This window comes from Phyllobates terribilis, unplaced genomic scaffold, assembly GCF_046119375.1.
Source record: "Phyllobates terribilis strain yellow unplaced genomic scaffold, ASM4611937v1 Scaffold_1__5_contigs__length_1240528914, whole genome shotgun sequence".
NCBI lineage: Eukaryota > Metazoa > Chordata > Amphibia > Anura > Dendrobatidae > Phyllobates > Phyllobates terribilis.
Window position 1 is genome coordinate 944,085,438 of NW_027362761.1, and position 13,891 is coordinate 944,099,328.

The following is a 13,891-nucleotide window of genomic DNA, read 5'->3' on the forward strand; positions in this document are numbered from 1 at the left end:
TCATGGTGACCTTTGACACCTTCAGAGCAGGAATGAATGTGTTGCATGGATTTATGTCATTCTACATCAACTAAGGAATGTAGTCCTCAGAACTGTGGGGGGTCATCACAACCCTGGACCAGACTTGCTGGATACTTGTGCTTTCATCTTTTTATCTGCCATCTAGATGTTCGTGGACCGTGCCTAAAGACTATACTGGCTGGAGATACGAAATCTGTGGGACAACCAAAAGTTGGGAGACATTGAGTATCGCCTGGCACAAAGTCAGTGGAACTACTGATCCCAGATTGAGAACTGAGAGAACTGTATTTTGGTCATTTACCTGGAATTGCTTTATTACCATGGCTGTGATTAATAAAATATTGTTGCATCGTTAAACTGCCTAGGTGATTACAACCCACAACTTAGATCTCTACTGGTATCAACCACTGAGGACTCTCAAATCTAAATATTTTTCTATCTACTGGCTAACACGGTACAAAAATATATATTTTTCCTTTGCACTGCACAAATACTTGCTACTTTGTGTAGGTATATCACATAAAATCCCAATAAAATACATTTAAGTTTGTGGGTGTAATATGGAAAAGTTCACAGGGTATAAATACTTTGAAGACATTTATTTTGCACTGAAAAAATGACATTGTACAGATTAGTATATACTACTAATATACCGCTATATACTCTACTAATATACAACTATATACTCTTTTGCAGACAAAACTGCATTGAATTTTATGCAACATTTTTGGTCGATCTTTGGGTTGCAGGCTGGTTCTTTAATCAAGGTAATTTACCTTTCTTGAGATTGCAAATGTAGTAAATGTTATATTATCAGGGGACTGTATGATTAACAGTGACTGTCATTCCAGAGCTCAGTTTAATAAGGTACACATGTTGTAAATGCTTTAATATGTCAAATCTGTCTGTAATATTGTGACGTTCAATATTCCAATAGTATAACAAGGCTGTTCAGTTTCTCAAGGAAATTAGATGAAAATCCAGAAAACAGAAGTGGAGACATCTACTCTATCAATAGCGGAATTGACTGTAATTACTTTAGTCAAAGACGTAGTTAAAGAATTTCCCCCATCTCTATAAGGCAAGAATATTGCATGGATTGGTAGGCTCACATCTACGGTTAGCATTCGGTTTTTCGAATCTGATACATGTCTTTTTAAAGGGGGTTTCCATCCCTGTTTTTTTTTTTTTTTTTTTAAACGTACCTGGACAAAAGGAAGAGGATGTAAAATGAAGGCTTCTTTACATCTCATTTTAGCTATAAGACCTGTGCTGCCCCCAGTGATTGGCTGCAGCAGTCACTTCCAGACCTAGAAAGGAACTTCAGAGACTGGCAGGAGACCTGACAGCATTAGAAGAGGAGTGTTAGGGATCAGTAAGTTTTTACAGCCTGGTGCATGCTTTTGTGATCTAAATTAAGAGGGTAAAATCCTTTCAAGGGCCCATGCAGACAAGGTTCATCCAGAAAACTCGGACTATTTTTTTTCTAATTTTCATTCATTTTTCGTCTGTGCCATCTGTCTGTCTGGTTTTTACGTCCATACTACATCTGTATTATGTCCGTGTGACATCTGTGTATGATCCGTTTTCATGCATCTACATTAAAAAATGCACATGATCACATACAGTTTCCTAGATTTATAATAGAAATGTATCCGTAAAAATCGGGTGCCACTCAGATGTTCAGTGTGGGATCTGATTTTTTTTACGCACCCATAGACTTGAATGGGTGAGTCTCATTTGAGACACGGAAGAAAGTAGTGCATGCTGCCTTTTTTTTTGTCACAAACAGTTGGATCTAGGGAAAAATCGTTCATCTGAACAACACTATAAAACAACATGGGTCAATGTGCTCTCTAATCGAAAATCGGACGTCCAATCTATACGCTCGTCTACATGAGCCCTTAAAGCTGGTCATACATAGCTAATATCTGATGACTTGTGTTTCAGAGCTGGCCTCACTGTTTGGTTTACTATACATCTATGGACGTCACCTCTACTTTTATGGATATATTCAATCCGTTAAGGGCAGGTAAGTTGGATTCACACTGGAATATTTCTCTGTTATAACTGTTCTGTCATATTTAGAGAATAATAATAGCCCAAAACTTTTTATATTAATAATATAGGGAAATATTTCCATTATCATTTATATTAATTAGGTTTTTTTTCTTATCCAAGTAGTTTAAAATTCTTCACTGATTAGACATCCCCAGAGTAGATAGAGATTACGAAGATAACACACTAACTACCTGCATCTACCACTAGAGGGAGCCGATAGGATTATTATTGAGACAATATAGGACATTACACACTAAACTCTTGGGGGCTACGTTTTCTGCCAGAGAGATCTGTCGTCATGGCAGTTCCAAGAAATAAAGTCATTACACATTGCATTTTTTGGATTATTCTCGTTTTATCCTCTACTTTTTTTTTGTTAAATTAGACATCATTCCCAACAACGCATTAGCAATATTGCCTTTCCAAGCTTATAGAAGAAATACTGTATATCTTTGCTGATAAGGAATTTATAGACTAAGCGTGTTTACAGCATTATATAAAGCTATCAATGTTTGATCCAACAGCTGAACTTCAGGGATGCAGCTTAAAAATATGATGTGTTCCTATTGTCTTAGAACATGAAAAGTTCTTTAAGGGTATGTTCACTGGCAGTCTTTTTGTATAAAATGAGCACAACCTCTATGTTTTTGAGCAGTTTTGAGTTTTTGGGGATTTGGAGGTTTCTGCTCATTTTTGACGCCAAAACTGCATATATATATATGCAGGTACGTTTAGACCTGAGCCCATGCACAGAAGAAGCAAAGCTAAGTTTGTGGCATCACCACACATTGCTCCGGGTATTGTGATTCCCCTGTTACTACAGGTGGACATACTGCCTTATGTATAATCTGAAAATGACATTTTTTTAAAAGGGGTTTTATCGACATAAAACTATCTCAACATTTTCAGCAGTCACAATAAGCGGTTTTCTATATCTTGGCAGGTGTGCCTAAAGTGTAGACTTTGGGAGCATTTCCCAACATTGCTTTAAAGGGAACCTGTCACCAAGATTTTGTAATGTAAAGTGAAGCCATGGCTGCAATGGCGCTGTAATACGGATTACATTGATACCTTTCTTGCAGTAATATGCTTTGTTGTTCTTTAATCACCATTTGAGGTTTTCTGCTAATTAGATTTCGGTGCATAGAAGCCGGACTGTGCATGGGGTCTTCTCCTCCCTGTTTGTGATTCTCGGCCCCCCGCCTCCCTCTGGTCTGTGAGTGACCGGCCTCCTCTGTTTGATAGGGGGGCCGGGAATCACAGATAGGGAAGAGAAGACCCCGTGCACAGTCCGGCCTCTATGCACCGAAATCTAAGTAGCAGAAAACTTCAAATGGTGATTAAAGAAGAACAAAGCGGATTTCTTCACCAAAGGTATCAATGTTATCAGTATTACAGCCATGACTTTACTTTACATTACAAACGTGTGCTGACAGGCTCTCTTTAATGTTCTCATAGTCTGTTATTTACCAGACAGAGCCCAGAAGCGTGTGTTTTTGGCCTCTGTGACGTAACCGTTGTGCAGGATCACTTTTCCCGGGGTAAGGTCTGCTTGTGGATCACGATGAGGACTCTGAAAGCCACACTACGTCTAAACTGGGGTCTGTGTCAGTTTAATTTCACTGGTTACACAGCACAGAAAACCATAACCACAAAATCCCTAGCCTTGTCCAGGCACTAACTAAACAATATAAACCCTGTCTAATCGGACACGGCTGAGCTAGGCCCAGTCCGGTCACACAAAACTACTGTTGTCAATAGCAACCAGTGATACTTGCAGTTTTGAACCCCCCCCCCTTTCCTGTGCAGTCTCCCTCCCCAGGCTGAGAGTCTAAGGTGAAACACTAGCCAGGTCCACCTCATCAGGATTTAACCCTGTGCTACCTGGCTTTCCTCAGCATATAGCAAGAATTTGGGAGACACATAGACCCTTTCTATAGCTTATAATATACTACACCTCCCTGAAGCCAGCATGTATCTACCCTTTATGTAACTGTATAGAAAGTATTGTAGACTGCACTTTCCATTACAAAGGGCCACTGCAAAAAAACATATATATTGCAACATACCTTTGCCAAGCCTCTTTATGGTGGACTGATGCCTGCTGCCAGGTGTATACCTCCTGAGAGGTTGCACCTGACATTGCCCACAAATATAGTGTACACCTCGCCTTACTTGTCAACTGCCGGGAGTGGAGCAGAGATTGTAAACACCTTTCATCTCACAGCAGTCAGTGTGTGGGAGGAGATACAGCAGAGCTGACAGCACCATGACAGGGAGAGCTACAGCTGCACATGTGTTTGTAATGAGATAAAGCTCAGATCTGCTTTACTGCCTCTCACACCACACTGGTTATTTTTATATAGCAGCATCATATTACGCAGCGCTTTACAGACATTATCATCACTGTCCCCATTAAGGTTCACAATTTAAATTCCCTATCAGTATGTCTTTGGAGTATGGGAGGAAACCCACGCAAATACGGGGAGAACATACAAACTCCTTGCAGATGTTGTCCTTGGTGGAATTTGAACCCAAGACCCTAGCGCTGCAAAGCTACAGTGCTAACCACTGAGCCACTGTGCTGCTGCTACTGGTTGCCATGATATGAAAGCTATTATAGGAGCATACTTTTTTTTTTTCCCCTCTATGTTGCTGTCTGCTTATGATTGGTCAACATTAAGTTGGGGAAGAATTACACACTCCCAAGGGCATATAACGCCCAGTTGAACTATAACATAAATTATAACCTAAACTTTACAAGTTAATATCTTCAAAACACAGAGGATAAATTAAAGAATAAAAATCATGTTTTACGCAGCTCTGCAGAGATTATTCCATGATGTGGCCAGTTTACAATGCTAAAACTGGTGGAATATTTTCCTTAACAGGTGCGTCCCAATATTTTGCTGATATAGTGTATCTGCATGGTACTGTAACATATAGAGACCTTATTCAGTAACACAAACTTAATTCTGGTCTGCTACGTCTGCAAATTAACCCACACCTGCACAATGTCTGGGTAGGAAATAACACAGAAAATGTGGTTCTTGTATATATTAGTTCTTTTCTAAAAAATTGCATCTGGAAACACCATCCTTTTCGCCACAGTGAACTATTTTATAAGCATTCAGTTTTCTTTACAATAAGATCTAATTCTATCATTGATATGACAGCTGTATTGTCACATTAGTTCTTCTTTGTTATATGTCCAGTTATCTGATATGGCTAATTCTAGTTTTGTCACTTTTCCACCAGGCTCAAGGGCTTCTCTGTGTGCAAGATGGCACTGATTCTGCTACTAGTCATGTCTGTGACGGGACTCACTAACAGTCTCCTGGACAAATACATTCACCTGAACCTTCTGAATAAAATCCAGCACATAGTCCTTGGATAAGGAGGAGGACAACATGGTTGATTTTAATAAACATTATTACCATTTTAGACTTACAGTACAGACCAAAAGTTTGGACACACCTTCTCATTTAAAGATTTCTCTATATTTTCATGACTATGAAAATTGTACATTCACACTGAAGGCATCAAAACTATGAATTAACACATGTGGAATTATATACTTACCAAAAAAGTGTGAAACAACTGAAAATATGTCTTATATTCTAGGTTCTTCAAAGTAGCCACCTTTTGCTTTGATGACTGCTTTGCACACTCTTGGCATTCTCTTGATGAGCTTCAAGAGGTAGTCACCGGAAATGGTTTTCACTTCACAGGTGTGCCCTGTCAGGTTTAATAAGTGGGATTTCTTGCCTTATTAATGGGGTTGGGACCATCACTTGTGTTGTGCAGAAGTCAGGTGGATACACAGCTGATAGTCCTACTGAATAGACTGTTAGAATTTGTATTATGGCAGGAAAAAAGCAGCTAAGTAAAGAAAAATGAGTGGCCATCATTACTTTAAGAAATTAAGGTCAGTCAGAGCGAAAAATTGGGAAAACTTTGAAAGTGTCCCCAAGTGCAGTTGCAAAAACCATCAAGCGCTACAAAGAAACTGGCTCACATGAGGACCGCCCCAGGAAAGGAAGACCAAGAGTCACCTCTGCTTCTGAGGATAAGTTTATCCGAGTCACCAGCCTCAGAAATCGCAGGTTAACAGCAGCTCAGATTAGAGACCAATTCAATACCACACAAAGTTCTAGCAGCAGACACATCTCTTCAACACCTGTTAAGAGGAGACTTTGTGCAGCTGATCTTCATGGTAAAATAGCTGCTAGGAAACCACTGCTAATGATAGGCAACAAGCAGAAGAGACTTGTTTGAGCTAAAGAACACAAGGAATGGACATTAGACCAATGGAAATCTGTGCTTTGGTCTGATGAGTCCAAATTTGAGATCTTTGGTTCCAACCACCGTGTCTTTGTGCGACACAGAAAAGGTGAACGGATGGACTCTACATGCCTGGTTCCCACCGTGAAGCATGGAGGAGGAGGTGTGATGGTGTGGGGGTGCTTTGCTGGTGACACTGTTGGGGATATATTCAAAATTGAAGGCATACTGAACCAGCATGGCTACCACAGCATCTTGCAGCGGCATGCTATTCCATCCGGTTTGCGTTTAGTTGGACCATCATTTATTTTTCAACAGAACAATGACCTCAAACACGCCTCCAGGCTGTGTAAGGGCTATTTGACCAAGAAGGAGAGTGATGAGGTGCTACGCCAGTTGACCTGGCCTCCACAGTCACCAGACCTGAACCCAATCGAGATGGTTTGGGGTGAGCTGGACCGCAGAGTGAAGGCAAAAGGGCCAACAAGTGCTAAGCATCTCTGGGAACTCCTTCAAGATTGTTGGAAGACCATTTCCGGTGACTACCTCTTGAAGCTCATCAAGAGAATGCCAAGAGTGTGCAAAGCAGTCATCAAAGCAAAAGGTGGCTACTTTGAAGAACCTAGAATATAAGACCTCTTTTCAGTTGTTTCACACTTTTTTGTTAAGTATATAATTCCACATGTGTTAATTCATAGTTTTTATGCCTTCAGTGTGAATGTGCAATTTTCATAGTCATGAAAATACAGAAAAATCTTTAAATGAGAAGGTGTGTCCAAACTTTTGGTCTGTACTGTATTTGAGAATATGTTATGCATGTAGTAACTTTTTTACAGACTGACACTTATGATATGGCATTTTGGTGCCTGGTATTTTATTTCATTTCAACTCCAAATTGTATGCAAGGTTTCCTGTTGCAATGGTTTGTTTTGAACAGGGGGAGTTTGCGGGTTGCGAAGTACCACTCTAAAGTTGCGTTTACGCTTACTGACTTACGGTTTTCAATAACCACCAATGGGCGGTCACGTAATAGCCTGTTTAGATAGGCCGACCGCACTTCCGGTTCGCACAGAACAATCGGTAATAGAGCTATCTGTGCACATCGAACGTCATTCTCGGCAGCACCTTTTGTTTACACAGGTTGATGTGCTGCCAAGAACGATGAATTTTAAGCAAGCTTCAAAATACATTCACCCGAAAGACTAATGTTTTGTTTGTTCTTTGGGTGTTTGGCAGCCTTTTAACACTGGCTGATTATCGGGAAACTAATGTTCCTTGGAGCGCCTGTTCACGATAATCGGCCTTTGTAAATGAATATTAAGCCTTTTGATCACAGGCCTCGAGTCATCAATACCGGCAATTTTCTCACCGATCTTGATGAGGTGGCGTGGTGGAGTCGTGTGCTCTTGATTCATAGAGAGGTGTTTGCCTCTTCATGAATCTAGAGCATCTGACGAATGGCGTGTGCCACGCCAGAAATCTCTTTCCAGTCCTTTTCTGGAGTGAGATGTCTGGTGTAGGGAACACCACAGTTCATCATGAATTAGCTCCGTCCATTTTGGCTGAGCTGGGAAAAACTCACATGAAAACTCTAAAAGTAACAACATTTTGGGGCAGCTCAAGAGTTGCCCCAAAATTTTGTGCCTTTGCAAAGTTTTCACGACACTTTTTTGACATTAAAGGGGTGTTCCCATCTCCAAGATCCTATCCCAATATGTAGTAGGTGTAATAATAGTAATATTATCAAATACTTCCAATTAGACATGTAATATAGTTCTTCTGATAAGCTATGTCGCTTACCCCATGTGCAGGGCATTGCAGTAGCTTGGATACCCATGGTTACGACCACCAACAACTGTCACTATATGAGTGGTTGTAACCATGGATACCTAAGCTACTGCAATGCCTGCACATGGGGTAAGCAACGTAGTGAATCAGAAGAAATATACTACATTTCTAGGAGATATTTGCTAGTATTATTATTACAACTACTACATATTGGGATAGGGTCTTGGAGATGGGAATACCTTTTTAAAGCTTTGAATCAGGGCCATAGCGCTCAACATCCTCATGTACAACAGCACATGAATGTAGAAGAAGAGTGACTTGATAATAGTTATAAAAAATAAAGGCTTTGTAACAAAGGAGGAAGTAGAAGAAGAGTCTAGAAAAATTTTTATTCTACCTCATAGCAATTTCATTGTGATTCAGCACTTTTGCTCGCAATGGGTATCTGCAATACATTACTAACAGGGCCACATGGACCGACTTGTTTAGCTGTTATCAGCTCTTACATAGTCCATTTTTCATTAAAATAAATTCTATAAGCGTGAGAAGAAGAAAAACCAACTATATGCCTACCTATTAGACATTAGTATATATTACTTTAGCAATACAATGGAGGATCCAGATTACCATAGCCTTATATTGTAATCAGGAACTGGAACAAAATATACTATATATCTATAATTTGCTGTTCTTAGGACCCCCTCACCAACATGTTTCGCCACATTCATTGTGTCATCAGGGGTCTGAGACACTACCGAAATGGATAATTCAATGTTGAATAAGTTCGGCAGGCACACAGATTATTTTCATACTTTTTTTTTTCTTCTTCACCCACTTACAGAATTTACATTGATGGCAATATATAAATAAAATAAAAATATGTTATATTTTATATACTAAAATAAAATAAAAATTCCCAAATAAAATAAAGCTATATTTTAATATAAGGACCTGTTAATGAAAGGCCAAACTAGTGGGGCCAGTCAGCCCTTTTAGTACTGTATTGCATTTGGAAATATTTCCCTTCTCAGGAAACCTTTATATTATCTACCATTTTTGAATTTCTGTATTTTTAATTTGTGTACATGACAAAAGTAAAAATCCTGTATGCACTAGTGGTTATACAACACGCATTAAATGAATTTAATCTGGCATCAACAGGTACATTGGATAAATGTATACACTTCAGGTTTTCAGAAAACGTCATAAAAGAACCTCGGAATATACGGAGACCGTTAAAAATTATCTCAAGACTATCGCAGCAATAAATCCACTACTGTCACTCAATTGTATTTCTCTTGCCATCCAGAGATTGCTGTGTACTAGTTGTGGGGCAACAATTGCTCAAAAATCAAAATTGGTGTCCAATTCGTATTACATAAAGGAAAAGTACCCAGTCTAGAAACACAGTATCAGCAGACGTTATTTTCTGTTGAGGATACATAGAGGTATATATAGAAACCTTTCCTTATTACAGATGTATTTAAATTAGAAGGTTAGTGTAATACCCTAAAAATGTTATTCTAATGAGTTCAATTACATCTACAAAAGTGCCCCCAAAAGGCTAAAGGGGTCACGGATGGACACTGAAGACTCGCAGCAGATATCACATGATCCGTGTCAGCACTGCTGATTGACTGGAGGTGTATGGGAATGGACATGCCTTAAAGAGGACCTGTCGCGAGGTCAAAAATGACCAGTTTTTGCTATTACCGTAATTTATTTCTTCTGCTCTTGAGTATTTTTTTTAATCGGCAATATGGTTTCACAGCTATGGGCCTTTTTATTTAGTACTAATTTTTATGGTCTTTTCCAAGGGGGCTTTACTCACATGATTCTCTGGGGGTGTGTATTTAAGCTCATCTGTATTATTAATTTGGGATCAAAGCCGCCTTGAAGAAGACCATAACAATTAGCATTAAATATAAAAATTCTGGAATAATAATTCCATAATTCTGGAACCACATGGCAGATTTAAAGAAGCACTCCCATCAAAATTTTTATCCTCTTAATATATTGTAATCATCATATTATACAGCACTGTGTCTATTTTTTCCAGTAGGTCTATGATATCACGTGTTTAAAAACTGACTAGCTGAATCCTTCTAAGCTCTATGTAGAAATAGGAGGTTAACTTTCCCTGTTTGAGTCATGAGTCACTGCAAAAGTCCCAAGGGGGAGGAGGAGGAACCGAGCAGCTGGGTCCGGAGGTGAAGAGGGAGATGATAAATACAGGGAAAAGAGACTTCCTGTTTCTACATATAGCAGAGAAAAGAGAAGAATTACCTGGGTAGAAAGGCCAACTGAGCAATTGTAAGTACACAGTGCTGTATAATATGATGATTTCAATATATTAAGAGGATAAAAAATTTGATGGGAGGAGGAGTGCTTCTTTAAAAAAATATTAAAATAGAATACTCAGGGGAGCAGCGGGAATAAAATAAGAAAAACTGGCCACTTTGACCTCATGACAAGTCCTCTTTAATTACCACTATGGAGTAAAGGACAGTCTAACATGATGCTTTAATACCAATCAGCAGCAGTGACAGGAATCAAATAATTCCAGCAGTTTCTCCACAGAAGTAGAAAGTGGGTTTTTTTGGAACCCTACCACCATTTGACAGTTTTTGGTGACAGTTCATTGCATATCATTGCACTCAATGGGCCCGATTATCAAAGCCTTCATGCCAGAACTTTGAAAAGTTGTAAAATTTAGAGTTGTGACAAACTTTTGCGACTTTTGTTGTTTTCACGCCAGTTTACCACAAAATGGGCAGAGTAAGAGCGGGACGGTGGCTTGACGAGCAATGGCGTTCGGTATGCCACAAATATTACTCCAGCAGGGGCTGGAGTAAGATTAGTGGTGAGGCACTCACACAGGTGTACTCCACTCGTCCAGTGCTCCTGATTCATGATAAGGCGTCTGACACTTTATGAATCAGGAGTGTATGACTCCAGTACATCTCTTCATCGGGACCGGCGTGAACAACACTGGTCTTGATGAATAAGACCCAATGTTTCTATTAGGTTATCATATTGATATTTCTTATGTAACATCCCTGGCGGCGTGCTTGCATAGTGCACCACCTCCCACCATGCAAGACCGCAATCTTACCCATCAGTCCAGCCTGCAATCCTTGCTCCAGCTCATGCTGTGTGCATGTCTCTTGACTGACTGCTTAGGGCGGCGGCCCGGTTACTTCCTGATTCTTATAGCTGTTGTGGGCGCACCCCTAATGCGTCTCCAGCCTATTGCTGTGAGTCACTGGCTATTTAAACCCCCTCCACCCAGAAGGAGGTGCCTGAGCAACACTATCAGTGTGCTCCTTGCCGCTGAGTTGCCAGGTCTTGTCCTGTATCTTGTCTGTTTCTGCCACCCTGGGGGCTGCATACCCAGGCCTGTTATCTCTGACTTCTTGTCTGTTTCCGCCACCCTGGGGGCTGTATACCCAGGCCTGTTATCTGTGACTTCAAGTCCATTTCCGCCACCCTGGGGGCTGTATACCCAGGCTCGTTCCTGTATCTCGTTGCAGTATCAGTTCCTGTCTGAACTGTCTCCTAGCCTGTTACCTGTTTGTCTCTATGTCCGTACCCTCCCTTTTCCTGCAGTGTCTGAACCGGCACCTAACTCCAACTCGTTGTCTCTGTACTTCTGTTTGTGAGTTTTGTGTCCACTCGCTACTTCATTGTAAGTACCTTGTGTGTATCTGGTTCTGCTTGTCCCTTTTCCCTTCCTCCGTATCTACCTCCTGTGTTCTAGCCATCTTCCTGTATTTTCCTATCTGTTCCATGTGAACAGAGCCCTGTCCTCTCTGCCTGCTCCGTCAGCCCTGTTCTGCTCTGCTTGCTCACCGATCCGGCGGTTTCGCTCTGCTGTGCCTTGCCCACCGCTCCGGCGGTTCCCCTCTGCTCTGCCTTGTCCACCGCTCCGGCGGTTTCGCTCTGCTCTGCCTTGTCCACCGCACCTGCGGTATTGTTCTGCTCTGCTTGCTCACCACGCCAGCGGTTTCTCTCTGCTCTGCCTTGCCCACCGCTCCGGGGGTTCCTCTCTGCTCTGCCTTGTCCACCGCACCTGTGGTTTCGCTCTGCTCTGCCTTGTCCACCGCTCCGGCGGTTTCGCTCTGCTCTGCCTTGTCCACCGCACCTGCAGTTTCGCTCCGCTCTGTTTGCTCACCACTCCGGCGTTTTCGCTCTGCTCTGCCTTGTCCACCGCAACTGCGGTTCCGCTCTGCTCTGCCTTGTCCTCCGCTCCAGCGGTTTTGCTTTACTCTGCTTGTCTACCGAATCTGCGGCTCTGTTCCTGTCTCACAGTCTGTACTGGACCCTATTCAGCCTGCGCTCCAACCTGCTAGTACCTACCTGTCTGCACTCCAGCCGTGCTTGCCAGTATCTCCCTGTCTGCACTCCAGCCGTGCTTGCCAGTACCCACCTGTCTGCATACCAGCCGTGCTTGTCAGTACCCACCTGTCTGCATACCATCCATGCTTGCCAGTACCCACCTGTCTGCATACCAGCCGTGCTTACCAGTACCCACCTGTCTGCATACCAGCCGTGCCTGCCAATACCCACCTGTCTGTATGCCAGTCTAACCTACCTGTTCCTGCATTCCCCGGTGTGGGTCAACAGCTGTGACCGGGGTCTGACCTGGAGTAGCACCTGGTCCCTCTGCTCGGTTGGTTCACGGAGTCGACTGAGCTGCCGTGCGACCTTGGTCGGATCGGGTTGATACTTAGTTACGCCCCTCCAGGCACTCCTCGGTTCATGGTACAGTGGGATCACTAATCACGCTCACGCCAGTCAGTCCGGGCGCGAGCGAAACATCTTACAGTGACGTTCTCTTGATTATAACATGTGATTGTAGATACATTTTTTTTTGTATTAAATACTCTGACTTACCACTTAATCTCCTGTACATGACCATTCATCTTGAGAGGTCATGTTTCTGAGAGAAGAATAGAAATGCTTCAAAAGAAAACTCCATTTTTTGTCCAAGCTAAAGTCTACATAAAACACTGAGTCAGGCCTTATTCAGACATCTGTTTTTATCACATACGAGAAAAACTGACTTATTATTTTGATTAGAGCTTGATCAGAAGAGTGACCTTAGTGTCATCCGTTTTTCTAGTACATGGTGAAAAAATAAAGTTTCTCTACCCTCTCCTATGTGACAGTCCATTAAAATCAGACCGCCCTTGGGTGGCATCTCACCGGCTCTAGAAAGGTCTTCCCCATTGTGTTTCCCCCATGTGTCTGCCCCATTCAGAAGTCCCAGCACTACTGCACGCTGTAACAGACTGTAGAATAGCATGTCACCAGAGAAATGTAGGAGAATGGAACAGACATTGTTTCCGGAGCCTAACGGAGACCACAGGAGTGACATGCACTGGATCCAAAAGAGTGCTTTGGGGGTGAGTATGCCACCCTTTATTGTCTTTAATCAATCCATGCCTAAAAACAAATATTTTACTATCTGACAACCCCTATAAGCCTTTTATATGTAGGCTTAGGAACTGATTACTATGTTTTTATAGAGTTATGGCCTTGAGGCAACCAAATAATATCATAACTTGAGGGACATTATCATTTCCTATATTTATTCATATATTTATTATATCCTTATTTTGAACTGTATGTATTTTTTCAGCTTTTATATTAGAAGATAAAGGTCAGAATTCTGCAAGTTTCTCTTAGGGTATTGCACATGGCGTCTTTTTCAGGTAGATTTCACCTGGAACCC

At 41.5% G+C, this 13,891-nt stretch overlaps 1 protein-coding gene across 1 annotated transcript in view; it reads left to right on the plus strand.

Annotated features, from left to right (window-relative positions):
* Positions 1-5,604, plus strand: part of MGST2 (microsomal glutathione S-transferase 2) — a 47,764-nt gene extending 42,160 nt beyond the window's left edge. The window contains exons 3-5 of the mRNA XM_073655835.1: positions 718-788; positions 1,972-2,053; positions 5,341-5,604. Coding sequence (XP_073511936.1) covers positions 718-788; positions 1,972-2,053; positions 5,341-5,479 — 292 coding nt within the window. The 3' untranslated portion in view covers positions 5,480-5,604. The remainder of the gene's footprint in view (positions 1-717; positions 789-1,971; positions 2,054-5,340) is intronic.
* Positions 5,605-13,891: the final 8,287 nt, after the last annotated feature.